General features: G+C 44.1%; 1 protein-coding gene across 1 annotated transcript; it reads right to left on the bottom strand.

Annotated features, from left to right (window-relative positions):
- Window positions 1-555: 555 nt before the first annotated feature.
- Window positions 556-5,663, bottom strand: LOC116934307 (mucin-19). Its single transcript, XM_032941872.2, has 2 exons — window positions 1,327-5,663; window positions 556-1,167 (listed from the first exon to the last, which is right to left on the bottom strand). Exons 1-2 carry the CDS (start codon window positions 4,077-4,079, stop codon window positions 798-800), a joined length of 3,123 nt encoding a protein of 1,040 aa, XP_032797763.2. The 5' UTR covers window positions 4,080-5,663; the 3' UTR covers window positions 556-797.
- Window positions 5,664-14,613: the final 8,950 nt, after the last annotated feature.

Below are 14,613 nucleotides of genomic sequence, written 5' to 3'. Positions count from 1 at the left end.
CTTCCCCATCGGTGCCACAAAAACTAGAAAAACAGTTTTGCACAAAGTTAAAAAAAAAAAAAAAACTGCGTTTCAAAATAACCGGAAACCACATAATCGTTTGTAGATCGAGTGTGTACGACGACGAAAGAGTTTTGGAGAGTCTTGTCCAATCAAATATGCCATTATTTAAACACGGATAGCAAACAGAATGTAATTATATGCGCAACCCTTTCAATTGATTTAATTATTGGTTTTCTTTTCTTCTTTTCTTTTCAAAAAAAAAAAACTAAATGACGTCTGTTTCGTTTGTTTCTACACGATGCAAATTGTAGGGCTGTAGGCAAATGAAGAAGAAAGTAGGTGCTGTTGGGTTGCGCAGGTCGTCGGGGTTTTCCATCACGACGACGCTTCACCATCACCAAACTTTTTTAGGTTGTTTTGTTTTTGTTTTCAAGACGTGTCACATTTTCTGCTCTTTTTCTTAGCTGTTTCATTTTTTTCCTTTTCTTTGGCTGGAAAAAAAAAACTAGCGGCCGTTTTCAAAATAATTCCGTTTCGAAAAACAAAAAGATGTCCATCCGAGCGCTTTGATATATTTGCATTTGTTTCTATACACAACCGTCAAATCACCAAAATTATTTAACAACCAAAAGAGGAAAAAAACAAAAAACAATCACAGATGTGGTTTTTTTGTTGTTGTTGTTTTGTTTTTTTTTTTAAGGAAAAATTTCCCTTCCCCCCTTAAATTTGAATCAAATAAACATTCCCTTAGCGCAAAAAAAGAAAAAAAAAAAATGATGAAAATAGTTTAAAATTTAATCAACCAGCTGGACGGTAGCGAACGCGTGAAACGTCACTGCCTTATTATTATTATTATTGTTGTTGTGGTGGTGGTTAGTCGATTTGGATGAGGAGAGCGGCGTCAAATGGCTCCGCGACGACATGCGCGTGTGAGTCGATTTCGATCGTCTGAAAGATCGGGCGGCTGAAGACGACAACTCTTGATGATTGCCGCTAGAAATCGAGGGCGAATTGCACGGAGGAGCAGTTCGGTGCTGTTGCGACAACACGAGACCCATGTCTGGCGGAAGAGACACCGGCTGTTGCTGGTGGTGGATGGGCGTCGGGACGGCGTAGTAATGGCCAATAGACGAAGGCCCAGCTGCTGCGGCAGGAGGTAGCCATCTTTTGACGCCATTTTTGTTGTTGAAATAAAACGCAAAATTAGCCCATCAATGTTTCGAAGAAAGAAGAAGAAAAATAAAGAATTTCAAATGAAGCGCGCAAAATAAAAGGAGGCGGGGGCTGTGAAACGATGTTTAAACTCTTGTACGTATGATATACCTTTGGCTACTTCGCATCCGGCCGGGACTTTGACTCCTGGACCGTTGCAGCCGCAACTTGTTGAAATCGCCCGCTTTCATCAAAGTGGGTGGCGGTTGGAGTTGCGGAGGCGCCGCCATGGCAAGATGATGCCGATGCGGATGGAAGTAGATCCATTGCTGATGCTGATGCTGCTGTTGTTGTTGTTGTTGCTGCTGCTGAAGGTGTTGGTTGTTGTTGGGATCGATGGACGTGGCATAGGTCGGAACAGAGTGACGGACGAGCGAAGCACCTGGCGGCGCATCGTTCCAGCAATAGCCGGCCCATCCGTTTGACACGGCCGATACTGGCGGCCCAGCGTTGTAGCGGAGCCGGCCGAGGCCGGAAGCATTTTTGTTATTGTGTCCGGTCAACAGGTGGAAAACGGGTTGATGCAACGGCTGCTGGGATGCAGCCGGACCTTCTTTCGGGTAAATGTTGCGCGTCAATTCTTGTCCGGATTTGGTCGGGATGAGGAACGTTTGGCCGGAATGAGGAGACGACGTCGTCGTCGTCGTCGTCGATGGTGGTGGAGGAGGAGGAAGGGGAGTAGGCGATTGAAGTCGGGTCGATGAACGGAGACGGATCAACGACCGGCCTCGCGATTGCAGTTTCAACGGATGCTGCTGGCCACCCCGGTGCTCCTTTTCGCTGGCGGATCGTTCGCTATTGAGAGAAAGTGTGCTCAGAGGCGGCGGAGGGAGGGCAGCCGATGTGGGCCGAGTGGGAGATTTTCGAGACGACGAAGTCAACTTCATCAGGAACGACCTCGTCTTGGACGGATCGCGTTTCGATTTGGGCGCCTCCGTCGCAGTCGATTGAACCGGAAGCAATTCCGTCAGACTTTTGGAAAATTTCGATTTCGATTTCAATTTCTTATTGTTGTTGTTGTTGTTATTGTTGTTGCTGTTGGATTTGATGCTCAGCATCCCAGTGGATGACACGAAGAGGCCGTCCAGTTGGGAGGCGCTGCTTTGCGGGGCGCTCAAAGTGGAACAGGCGTCGAATTTGCACGACTGGCGCTCAGACGACCTGCCACGTTGGTTGGGTTTGGCGTTGCGGCGCGACGCTTCCGGAGAGAGGTGACGCTGCTGTTGTTGCTGTTGACGGAAGGGCGCACCGAACGACCAGCGCGACGTTTTGGCGGGCGGAAGCGATTGCGGCAGAGGCGGCGGCGGCGGAGACGGCGAAGTGGAGGCGTCCGTCACGACGGCCGGCGACAAGGCCGTGACCGATGGAGACAGCGGCAATTCGGGCGTCTGTAGACTCAGAATGCAGGACGGCGGCGAAGAGCAAGTCGAATTGGATGAGCCGGAAGACTTGCTTTTGGACAGCTTTTGATGCATGGCTACGCTCGTGTCGGATCGCTTCAATCCGGCGGCGACGCCATCGACGCCACCACTGATGATGATGCGACTGCCGTGTCCCTGATTGCTGTTGGTAATGGCCAGGGCCGTATCGAGGCGGGCCATCTGATCGCCGCAAGGCATGCCCTTCTTCTTGCTACTGCTACTGCTACTACTGTTGCTGTTGTTGCTGTTGCTGTTGTTCAACATTGCGCCGGATGTTGCGGTCGGCACAGAGCCGTTGCAATGGCCGCGGATAGCGGCGGCAGCGACGGCAGCGACGTCACCGCCAACGGCGACAGCCGACGCCGTCGATTTCTGCTTCGAGACCTGCAGGTGCGTCAGTCCGTCTCGCGTCCGTCGCTGGATCAAACTCCATTCGGAATGCTGGCGCTCCAATTTGCGGATGATGTTCTGAGCTTTGGCGCCGCCTGCGGCCGACGGCGTCGAATGTTTCGAATCGACCAGAATGGCATCCAGCGTCCGCCTCTCTTCCCGGTCCGACCACGACTGGATCGAGACGGCAGCCGCTTTCGGTGCCGGCCCATCACCGCCAGCTGACGCTTGACTGACCTTACGCTGACCGCCCGTCTTGGCCGCGTCGTCGGCCGCGCCGGCCGCCGTAGCTGCGCATGACGGCGGTGGGAGGGCGCGGGTGGCGGCCGAGGCCTGGATCTTCTGGCAGAGCAACGTCAGAATTCGCGCAGACTCTTCGCCGCTGCACTCAAGCGCCAGAATGTCCAGCGCGCTGTCGTCGGCTGAGCGCAGCGTCAACAGCACCACGTGGCGGCCCAGCGCGGCCGGGTGTTGGCACGACAGGATGTCCGACAGCGGGCAGCGGATGCTGGGCAAGAGGACGGCAGTCGTCTGCTCGGCCGAGTCCGAATCGCACGAATCTCCGGCCTCGAGCGTCTTCTTCTTCGCGCCTCCGCCACGCCCTTCGTCAGATTCTTCCATGTCCGAGCTGCTGCTGTTGACTCCGCTGCTGCACCCGCCGGAATTGTTGTGCGGCCGGATGGACGTGTCGCTGTCCGACTCGAATCCCTCGTCGCTCTTGACATTCTGCTGACTTTGCATTGCGCTGAACGAGGCGCAAGCCGATGAAGACGACGTCGTCGATGAGGCGCAAGACGACGACGACGACGACGACAACGACGAAGAGGAAACGGCCGGAACGATTCGCAATCCGCGTTCGCTCAATTTCAACTTCATCCAACCGACTTCCGGCAATTGACTTGTCGCGCCGGATGAATCGCAAGTCGTCACTTCCTTTCTGACTTTGGCCAAAAACTGCGACGCGCACTGATTCAATTGCGGATGGGACGAGCCGGGAATCAAGCGCTGCCGGTTCAAACATCTCACCTGACATCCGAAATCGATCGTTTCCATTTTGTTGTTTTGGTTTTCTTTTGTTTTTGAATATTCAAATTGTTCTCGTATACAGAAAAGAAGCGGCCAAACAAATGAACGTATCCGCCCTTAGTTGAATGTTATCTTATCTGAACGATCCACCTCTAGAAACAACGTTCAAAATAGTCGATCTCGAAACGTTGAACATTGACGTCTAATCTGAATTCGCATGAATGAAAGAGCGTAGACAATGTGTCATTCACCGTCACTGTGGAATGCACTTTCACCGCTGCGCTGCCTCGATGGCATCTTTTGATTCTTTTGTTTTTGTTTTTGTTTTTGTTTTCTTCTCTCGATTGAATGGACACACAGTCGCGCGACGAATGGCACCGGACTACGACACGCAAAAACGTGTAAATATAAATGGCCAAAAAACAAAAAGAACGAAACAAAAACAAAGGACAACGTGTGGATTCGCTAAGAGTCGGACGACAACTGAACGGAAACGGGCGCCGTTCCGTCGCCTTTAGCTGCTGGGCCGCGTCACGGAGCGACCTCTTCCAGCACACGGACAAAAGCCTGCAGCTAATATGGGTGTGGTTTCAGGTACCAAAAAAAAAAATCCAAAATAAACACAAAATAAAAAGAAGATAAGACGAAGGAAGAAGAAGCAAAAATGAGATGAAAAGATATGAAAGAAGAAGACGCTCTTCGTACGAGTCGGGGAGAAGAAGAAGAAGAGAACGTGCTTCACGACTCTTTATTTCACCGCCTGCGGCAGCTCTCTCTTGTTGCATACTTTGAACAGATAGACAGCCAGAGTGTGTATTCATCGTTCAGCGCATTTCTTTCCTATATAGCCTACATTTGATCAGTTTTTTTTTTTTTAAAGACGCACCTTGCTCTAACTCTCTCCATTTTTATTTTTATTTTTTTTCGACGCGTGTAGATACAGAGTCCATTCTTTTTTTATTGTGTGTACACGAAAAGAAAAAAAAAAAAAATGCTCCCGCTCGAATTGATGCATTTCAGTTGGGGCAGGTACTCCTAACATTTTTTGCGTCAAAAACGAAAAGAAAAAAAGAAAAAAAGAAAAGATGACGACGTTTCTTAAAATTTTCTTTCAGTTGTGGTGGTGGTGGTGGTGTAGTGGTTTAGTTGGGGAAAGGCCTCGTTCACTTAACATTTATGTAGTTGCTCGTGATTGGCCCATTATTCGCAAGGCACAAATTTCTAAACGAAAATCATCATCAAAAGCAAAGGGAAATTTTCTCTAATAGCTTCAATTTTATCGTTCAAAAGTTTCCGATTTCGAATCGAATCCCGCGGCGACTGAGAAGATATTTTTAGGACACCAAATTTCAAGCGGATTTGGACCACCCCACAAAACTTTTAGTTGAAAAAAAAAAAAAACAAACAAAAATCGCGCAAAATAACACGTTGGTGACCAAAAATCTTTTGTGTTGCTACAGCGGCTGGCTTCAATCCACAAAATGAACACACACAAACACACGCAAATAGACTTGAAATGAAACGGTAGAAGATCAAGGAAGCCGAGTTCAAATCTACTCGTATCGCCAGAAACAAAACGAAATGTCGAACAGAAATGTCGCGCAAGTCACTGACCGACTAAACTCTTTTCTTTTTACGCTCTTTATATGGTCATTACAGATGCAAGCCCCAGTACAGACGACATTCAACTCGATCAATCAAGACGCGTTAAAGAGAGAAAAAAGAAAAACAAAATATATCGATGCACGCAGCGGACGTGGCAATCGATACATGAGAACGGATCGTTCATAATCGCACAATGTCCTCGCAATTGCTGTCGCTTTCTTTCCATGGCGGTGCATCGTATTTCAGATACGGTCGGTGATCGCGTTCAGCAAATCAACCCGCGCCTTGATTGCAAGTCTTTTTTTCCTTTTTTAAATTGAAAATGACAATGTTGCAATCGACTAAGTTGCGTTTTTTTCTTCTTTAAATACACAACAACAACAAAAAAAAAAATAAAAAAGGAAAAAGAAAAGAAAATGGGACGGCTTTGCAAGAGAAATCTGGGGTGAATTTGTACACCTTTTTTTTCAGGACTCACCGCATTCTCCGGTCACGGAACCAGTCTTAATAGTACACCCTAATATACTACTATATTAAGACACAACACACGTAATAGCACAAATAATAGAAGATAGAAGACGACTTTCCAGTTGAAAGACAACAAGTTTTTTAGTTTGTGTTTTTTGACAAAGATTTTCGATGAAAAAATAACACATTTTTGTTGGTGGACTTGTCAAAATGTGAAGGGGACACAAGGACACGCGTGACAAGCAGCAAACGGTTTCTACAGTCGAGATGATCCAACGTTTTGATGGAGAAAAAAAAAACGGAACGAACGAACGATGTCTAGTGGCCAAAACAGGAATTTTCAGAGAGGAAGGAAGGAAGAAACGAGTCGGTTGATTTGCTTATCTTCTTCCTCCTCTTCTGGTCATCAACGGGACACTAAAACTAAACCGACCGCATCGATTTTATACAACATTTTCTTTTTTTGGTCTTTTTATTCCCTTCCGAAAATGATATTTCAGCCAGGAATAAAAGCACAAAAAAGAACACACACACACACACACACACACTCAAATATTTTATTTTAACGTAGTTGGCTCGTTTATTCGAGCTTGAAATTGAGGAAAGTCATGGCAAACGATAATGATGCCACGCAAATAAAAATACATTTCTTTTTTCTGCATACCCCCCACCGTCGTCTTGATCATTTAAAACTATTCAAAGAAGTAGACCCTAGCCGAGAGGAAGACGATGTCATCAAATATTATTACTAACAATTCCCTAACTGCTTGACTAGTTGTTCCGCTTTTTTTTTTTTTTTCTCTTTCCCTATTTAAAACCAACATCCCCCTCCCAGCACAACCCCAGAAAAAAAGAAGATCAAGTGTACGGCCATTAGCCAAAACAACAAATCGACACACATGAAAAACTCTTTTTTGAATTTTTCTGTCAGTGATGCCTTATCGAAAAAAATAAATAAACAAAAACTGGAACACGAAGGACTTTGCCGGAGCAATTCGCCATTCCGCCACATTTGTCTGTATATAGCGAACTAATCGAGTGTGTGTGCGCGCATTACATCACGCATCCATCCAGTGAGATACATGTTGTGGAAAAACATTTTTGCGCTCAACTACTGGCCTCTTTTCTTTTTGACGCTACGTAGAGCGTCAATGTTTTCTCGTTTTTCTTCCCACGCCGTTCCCGTTGCCCCCCCGTCGATGTTCCAAACATTATCGTACGTCTTTCGGTATACGGCGTACACATCGCCTAGTCCCGCTATTCGCCATCGATAACTCGGCTCGACAACTGGTAGCAGTGCGCGCGTGACAGCAGCAACCAACTGATGGCACACGGTCCGTTTTTTCTTCAACGCCCCCCTAAAAATGAAATGTTCTCTGTGGGGATCTCTCTTTTTCCTTGAGCCAATCAGACTAAATGATTCATTTCGCTAATATCGAGAGAAAAGAAAAAAATGTAGTCAGCGTACAACATTCGCCGAGTCAAAGTTTGGCCAACGTGCCAATTCCCATCACCTCCCTGAGAATAGAGAGAAACTCCTTCTTCTTCTTCCCCCAATAAACAGAGTCTATTTAATGCTATGGGATGTCTATTATCTCATAATTTATGGGGGAAAACATTTAGAATTTGGATACTATAGAGTCGGGTGGGCCGTGAGTTGCGGGAGCGCAAAACAGTTCAGTTAAGAGAAGACCCCCCTCAAAAAAAAAAATAAAGCAAAAGAAAAATGAGTTATGTCTCTGTGTGTTCTACTTTTTTTTTGTTCTTATTGGCCCGTAACAGGTGAAAAAGGAAGAATATGAAAATGAAGCATCGTTTCCCCTCATTTCCAGCAAGAAGAAAAACACACATTTTCGAAAGTTTTTTTTTTTTTTTTAAAGCGTTTGTGCTGCATGTCGGAGGGTATGTACTGCATTTGAAAAGGCACACACGCGAAATGGATAGCGCATGGATGGGAACGGATGTGATGGATATCCTTTTTCTCTCCTCGAGGCTGGTCTATATAACAAAGACAAATCAAAAGACGAGTAAACAAGGGCAACTACTTTTTATAGGACGCGGCGCAAGGCGCGATGAGAAAACAACGGAGCCCACCAATCAATCGGAAATAAGGCGCCGAGAAAATGAGAGTTGCCACGGCATTACACAGGAAATTAAGGTGAACATCTTTTTCTTTCTTTCGATGAAAATGAGAGAAAGTTCCGTCTTCCGCCTCTCCTTCTTTTCGTTTCCCTCTTTACGTTGAACACAGCGAGAGGCCAAATTGAGGACGATAATCCCCACCCATGCAAAAAAAGAAAAAATGTGCGACTCGACATCCGAGTTTGTTATTTCGCTCATTGTTTGTTTTTAGTTCCAACGGAAAGAGAGAGAAAAGACTGTTCGGAAACGACCTCTGGTTCCATACCGGCATCCGAGGAAAAAGTTGCAACTGCTTTAGCGGCAGGGACGGGAGGATGTGTGGGTCTGACTGGGTGACCTACTTCATTTTCATTATACACGGGGCTCGTCTTCTCCTCTCCAGCCTTTCCTTTTTGTACGGAGCTCACTGATTGTTGTTTCCAACATAAATCTTAATGGCAAAGAAGAAGGGAAGCGACTGTCGACAACAACCGCAAGACACGCGGGGTTTATTAAGACGATGGCAGCCGAAGAGACGCTCAAACAAAACAAAAAAAGGGGCCATTCACCTGAGGCAAAATTCGAGGATCGTTTCATTTCGCCATTTTCCTTTTTCCACTTGTTAAACACGTAGAGATTTGGAATGTTATCGACTACTACTCTATAGTACAACACGTCAATAACTCGTTGTACGAGCGTCAATGTCTATGATTTTCAGCCAAATAAAAAATATAAAAAGGGGAGGAAATCTGACCGGGAGAAAGATGGCAGCTTCTTGGTGGGGAGTGGGTTCACCTGCGCAGGTTGCGCTCTCATCTCAAAATGAACTGTCGTGAAAAATGTGTTTTGCCTACGATATTCGAAACGACGTATACACACCAGCTGCTATAAAAACATATCTGCTAAGCGAGATTATTATCAGCCACGTATACTTGTCCAAATCGTTTCCCCGCCCCTCCTTTGCAATCTTTTAATGATGATAGTCTCATTATAACCATCTGGTCCTATTTTTTTCGGGGGGGGCTCAAACAATTTCACTCGTCCTTTATTTTCATTTTGCCCTTTTTTTTCAGCTTTTTCGTCCCCATCTTTTTTCGTTTGTAATAAATCCCTACCCCCCTCACACACACACACAAAAAATGTTATTATAGAGCGTAATCATTAGCGCGCACATACACACACGAAAGATAAGCAGCAAAGGTTAGACATGATTACCGGCGCGCGGGAGTGAACCGACATTTTTGGGTTTTTTTTTCGTTGCATTTTCACGACCTTTTAACTTTGTTCCTGCAAAGCATTGGGCCGTCGAAAGAATTCTCTTTTTTATGTTTAAAAAAAAAAATAATGATGACGTGACCTCGGCTCTGATTGGGTGTCCGTGGCATCTTGCCGAGCAAAAAAAAAAAATCCTTTTTTCGCTAGTGTCATGCGAGATTCACGCGCACATACAAAAAAAACAAAAAAACAAAAAAACAAATGCCAACGTTCCATAGAGTCTATTTCTATTTGCAGTTTTCCAATAATATTTTTTTACCGTTTGGCTTTTCTTTTTGTTGTATTAGACACGGAGAAAATCATTAGGAAGCGAACTGATGTCGTAGCTGTGCGTGATCTGGGCCATTGCCTTCAACCTTACGAAAAGGAAAAGAAAAAGACAATGGAAAAATAATCAAAGGAGGGGGGTAGGAATTGGCGGTCATCAAGGCACGCATCCCAGGGCGCATTACCATAATCTATAAACTTCTTTTGTTTTTCCTCCATGTGTTTTTTTCTTTACGACCGCGAATGCCTTCCTCTAAACTTTGCGGAACTCGCGAAAATAGGTAAAGTTTTACATACGGCGTTTGATCACGTGATTACGAGCACGAGATTACGAACAAGAATTTTCAACTACACAAAAAGGAGTTCAATTGTCTTCTTTAATGGTCGAAATTCGACAGCGGTAGCAGCCAAAGAAGAAGAAGAAGAAGAAGAGAAAAAAAAAGTGGGTTGGATTTCAAAACGGAGCGTTTCGGGATCATTTAGAAAAAATATTCTCTTTAGGGCGTATCCCCCAATCTGACTATTACCGAAAACGGAAAATACCCTTTAACATGGGCTACGTGTAATTACAATGAATTACATCCAATAGGACAAAACCATCGAATTCCAATTGTATATTTAAAAAAAAACGTTAACGAGGCCTCTAAGGTTTTTCTATCAATCCCGGAATATCACGCACCGATGTTTAGACGACCGACTGTGACCGGCAAATATGTTGGCGTGTACAGAGCCCCTTAAAAAACAAAAACCAAAAACCACGAAAAAGGTAAATCAACGTCACAACAACATTTGGCGGCTCCATCGTCCATTTCATAAGAAATGTTCTCGTTTCTCTCTACTTGCGCACTGTCAAAACGCTTGCTAGAAAATACCGTTCATTTTTGTCGGTGTTAAAAACATTGAACGACAACATGAAAACCTGTGGTGATGGTCATTAACCTGTCTTTAATGGAAACCTACTATACAGATATATATACATACTACTACTCAATATTTACTTGAAAACGTTTCGAAAGTATTCGTTACGGGAAAAGCGAAAAAGTAGAGGACGAATTGTTTTTCTTTTTTCGTGAAAAGAAAAAAGAGAGGGACGGATAGTCGTGATGACTGGCGTGCGGTTGCTATTAGTTCCGGCCATATGGCTTGCACAAATAAAAGCCGAGAAAAGAAAAAAATAATTCACCGACGTTGGATCGTTCCAAAACGCATTGGCCAGCCGACTGAAATGTTGATCGCATGTCCACCTGTCGTCACCGCGTCCCACTGTTCCATTTTCCCTTCAAAAACTACGGTTCATCAATTTTAAATAGTTATCACATTTCTGCAGCAATTTTCAGAGTTATTTGCATGTCCCTTAAACAAGTGAACGACATCTTCAATGTCGAAAACAAGATGAATATTTAGAAGAAGAAAATAGCAGAGACTCTCCTCAATTATCTTTTGGAATGTGCGCCAGTGACGTGTGTCCAGAGCACTCGGTACAAGGAGAAAGCGTGTCACGTAGCGTTACTATTTGATCAAGACACCAACAGATGGCCTACATAGAGGCTGCATTACGTTACAAATCAACCAGATGAACGAAAAGCACCGACAAAGGTTGTTATGCATACGCACACAACTCACACAAGTTATCGAATAGGATAACAGAAAAAGGGAGAGTTTGTTTAACGACTTACCGTTTGTTGAACACGTTGATCTCGTATGACCGCAGCAGCCATCACTTTTACTTGGTCTCAACAGCCACACAACTTTCTTCTCCTCTTTGCATGAAATTCAACAACTTTCCGGCTAAAGAAAATCACTTTGTCACGCCTCACGTTTCAAGATGTCTAGGCGCAGTAGGTGAGAGTTGTTGATTGCCATTTCCAGCCAGTCACTAGGTGACGACGTGGTAAACATGTGATGGTCTTGCTGCATCACTCACTTGTCGACTAACTTTAGAAATTCCTCCATTTTCAGTTCAATAGGCCTTTTTTTTTTAAGAGTTACGTGCATAGTTTCAAGTTAAGAAAGTCTGAAATGATCAATTGCTGATTGCAATAATTTCGTTTTTTCCGGTCGCTGCAGACACGCTGACCACTTTACAACGCGGATTCGCAATTCTGCACGTGGTCCTATCCGTTGCAGACGAACATTGTGCTATCGACGTTACTCGACGGCGCCAAACTTCCATCAGTTTTCAACCTGTAACAAAACTCGTTTTAATTCTACGGTATAATCAAGTGATATCTCCTACTGGCAACGCAACAAGTTAAAGCTACTAAACACATTTTTTTGTTGTTGTTGCACATTTTCAAGAAGCGCACTAACAAAAAGGGGAAGGGTAAGGAAACACGAAGTCTTTCAGATAGCCTCACAACATTAGGAGGGTCGCCCATGTCTTGATTTGTGTAACTGTTTAATCGTATTAATTAGTTACACACCAGCTGGTTTCTTTTTAAACATAGCATTGGTGCATATTTTTTCTTTTTTGAATTTCGGTAAATTTTTTCAGCTTCACAGCTTGTTACATTTTATGCGACTTGATAACTGGGCTGAGCTGCTGACGTGCTAATTTTCTAATTATAGCCCAGACAGTGTCCCAATCCCATAGGTATAATTCAACAGGCGGATTGGTACGTCCATCAAACATTTGCTTCACACGGACATGCAAATGAACCGTATCGAAGAAACGAGCCAATATGCAATTTTTCTTCATCTTCTTTAAGCAAGTTGTTGTTGTTACCCTGTACTGGTGTTATTGCTCTTGCAACCTTTTCGTTTTTAAAAATATTATAAAATAATAATAATAATAATAAACTCGGTAGAAAGGAGACCGAAACGAAGTAATAAAGATGTGACAGAAAGTTCAAAGGTCTCGTTCTTTCTCTTTCACATCAAATGGGCGACGGTGCAGACATCCGGATGATAAAACCTGGTCGTGCAAAGGGTTAGACATGTACTCCGTACATGTCGACTCTTTAAAAAAATGTAAAAACCCCATCTTTAATCATCTGATCGAATGGCTGTCATAACTGCACCATCGTCAGGGAGAACGAGGGCGTCCAAGTGCAAAAGAAATAAGCAAAGCTTTCTGGTTTGTCGTTCACATATCAGCTGTTTGACGCAGTTCTCGTTTGTATCTAGTCCACCTGGGGCAACGGTACTGAAACACGAAATGTTTTTAGATTTACCTTTATTTTTTTTTCTTTTAAATTCAGCGCAATTGGTCGTCGTCTCGGCTCGATTGCGGCCCAGATTTGATTCCATTCTTGCCTCCCATATGCCGTTGTTCCTGATTGGATTGCACAGGACCAAAAGATGGGCTTTGAAATTAAATCAGAGTCAGCGTGCCACTTCTGGAACACCACCACGGACAATCGTCAAGGTCTAGTTAAAAGTCAATACCAAATGGCTGTATAGTATTAAGTTAACATGGATACCAGAAATAAAAGAACAACAACAAAAATTAAAGGGAACACTTCTACCCCTTTTAACGAGAATTAAAGCGGAAATCCGTGTGGCAGAAACGTGCGAAAACCACCACCAAAAATTCGATGTTTGTTTCATTCCTTCCCGCTAAGCTATAAACAGCGAAATCAACAAAAATGAAGTCAAGTCTTAAACAAAGAAGAACAAAAATTATCTTGGGAGGAAAAACCACGCAGAAATGAGCAATATGTGCAGCAAACGCTGTGTTTCGCCATTTCCTGGCTACCAAGGCCAACAAAACACAATCAAGTTATCTTTTATTTCCGGTTTCTGCTCGACAGGATCAATTATTCATCGAAAAGCTGCTCTGGGCTGTTCCAACGGTTAGCCACTGGATTACGTGCAACCCCTATGGGCAAAGCGACTTGTATACAATTGACGATTACGTGACATAATCTGATTTGACTGGAATCGCTTTCCGTCAATTTTCGGGCTTACCGGCGACGAAGCAAACCACACCCGCATCGATTTGCTAATAAAGCGATTGTAATGGCCCGCTTTGCATTCGAATTGGCATTTTTCGTTGCAGCTACTCATGGTGGGTTCCAAATAATTGTGGCAAATAAACAAAGCCATTTTCACCATAGAAATAAAGACTTTCGTTAAACATTTGAAGTCAAACAATTTTTTTAGTTAAAACCTGACGAGGCCAAATAGCTCGATCCCAAAACCTAAATATTGGCAAGCACATTTCCCTACGATGTTCATTTCATTTTGGTTTGAAAACGTTCTGCCATTGCAACAAGTGGGAGGTTCAAAAATGGTATAGGCCACGCCCTATTTCAAAGCTCATAGGAATTGTTTCAAATCACGCGGGTTAAACTGAGCATGTATCTCATGCACTGATCATTTCAAAATGGGAGCAACTGCATTCAAGCGGATCGATTATAGCAAACCATATTACCCCTTATACGGCGGTTCAAACGGAAGGCCACCTGCCCGAAAGACCAGTCCACTGGGGCCACGCAAACCATTACAGAGTGGCATGGAACATTACCTCTTTCTCCATTTCCTCCAAATGCATGACGGCTTTCCCTTCACGCGATCTCCCACTAAACATTTTCGGTTGAAATCCTCTGTTCTGAATATCGCCTGTTTTGAACAATATTTTTACATTAGGAAATGTGAGGCAAACCAATTATTCTCTATTATACCATCTTAATGAGCCAAAAAGAATGCAGGTGGGCTTAGACTTTGTTGGATCCAGAAAGATGATTTTTCTCCGGTCAGCTCAACCTCGGCTGGTTACAAAATCTCTGTCCCCCGCAAATCCTACTAATCGTAAATCTCTTTCTAATCGTTGCATAATAGTTGAAAAATACCCTAAAAAATTACATTCACAAGTTACAACGGC

The sequence above is a fragment of the Daphnia magna genome, linkage group LG5 (assembly GCF_020631705.1).
Source record: "Daphnia magna isolate NIES linkage group LG5, ASM2063170v1.1, whole genome shotgun sequence".
NCBI lineage: Eukaryota > Metazoa > Arthropoda > Branchiopoda > Diplostraca > Daphniidae > Daphnia > Daphnia magna.
This window is presented reverse-complemented; position numbering and strand designations above follow the sequence as displayed.

Bases quoted from the DNA above. Each gene is read 5' to 3' on its own strand.
- LOC116934307 (XM_032941872.2), bottom strand. From the start codon at position 4,079: ATGGAAACGATCGATTTCGGATGTCAGGTGAGATGTTTGAACCGGCAG. The intron at 1,168-1,326 runs GTATATCATACG...TGGCGTCAAAAG, and splicing joins CGGATGCGAAGTAGCCAAAG to ATGGCTACCTCCTGCCGCAG.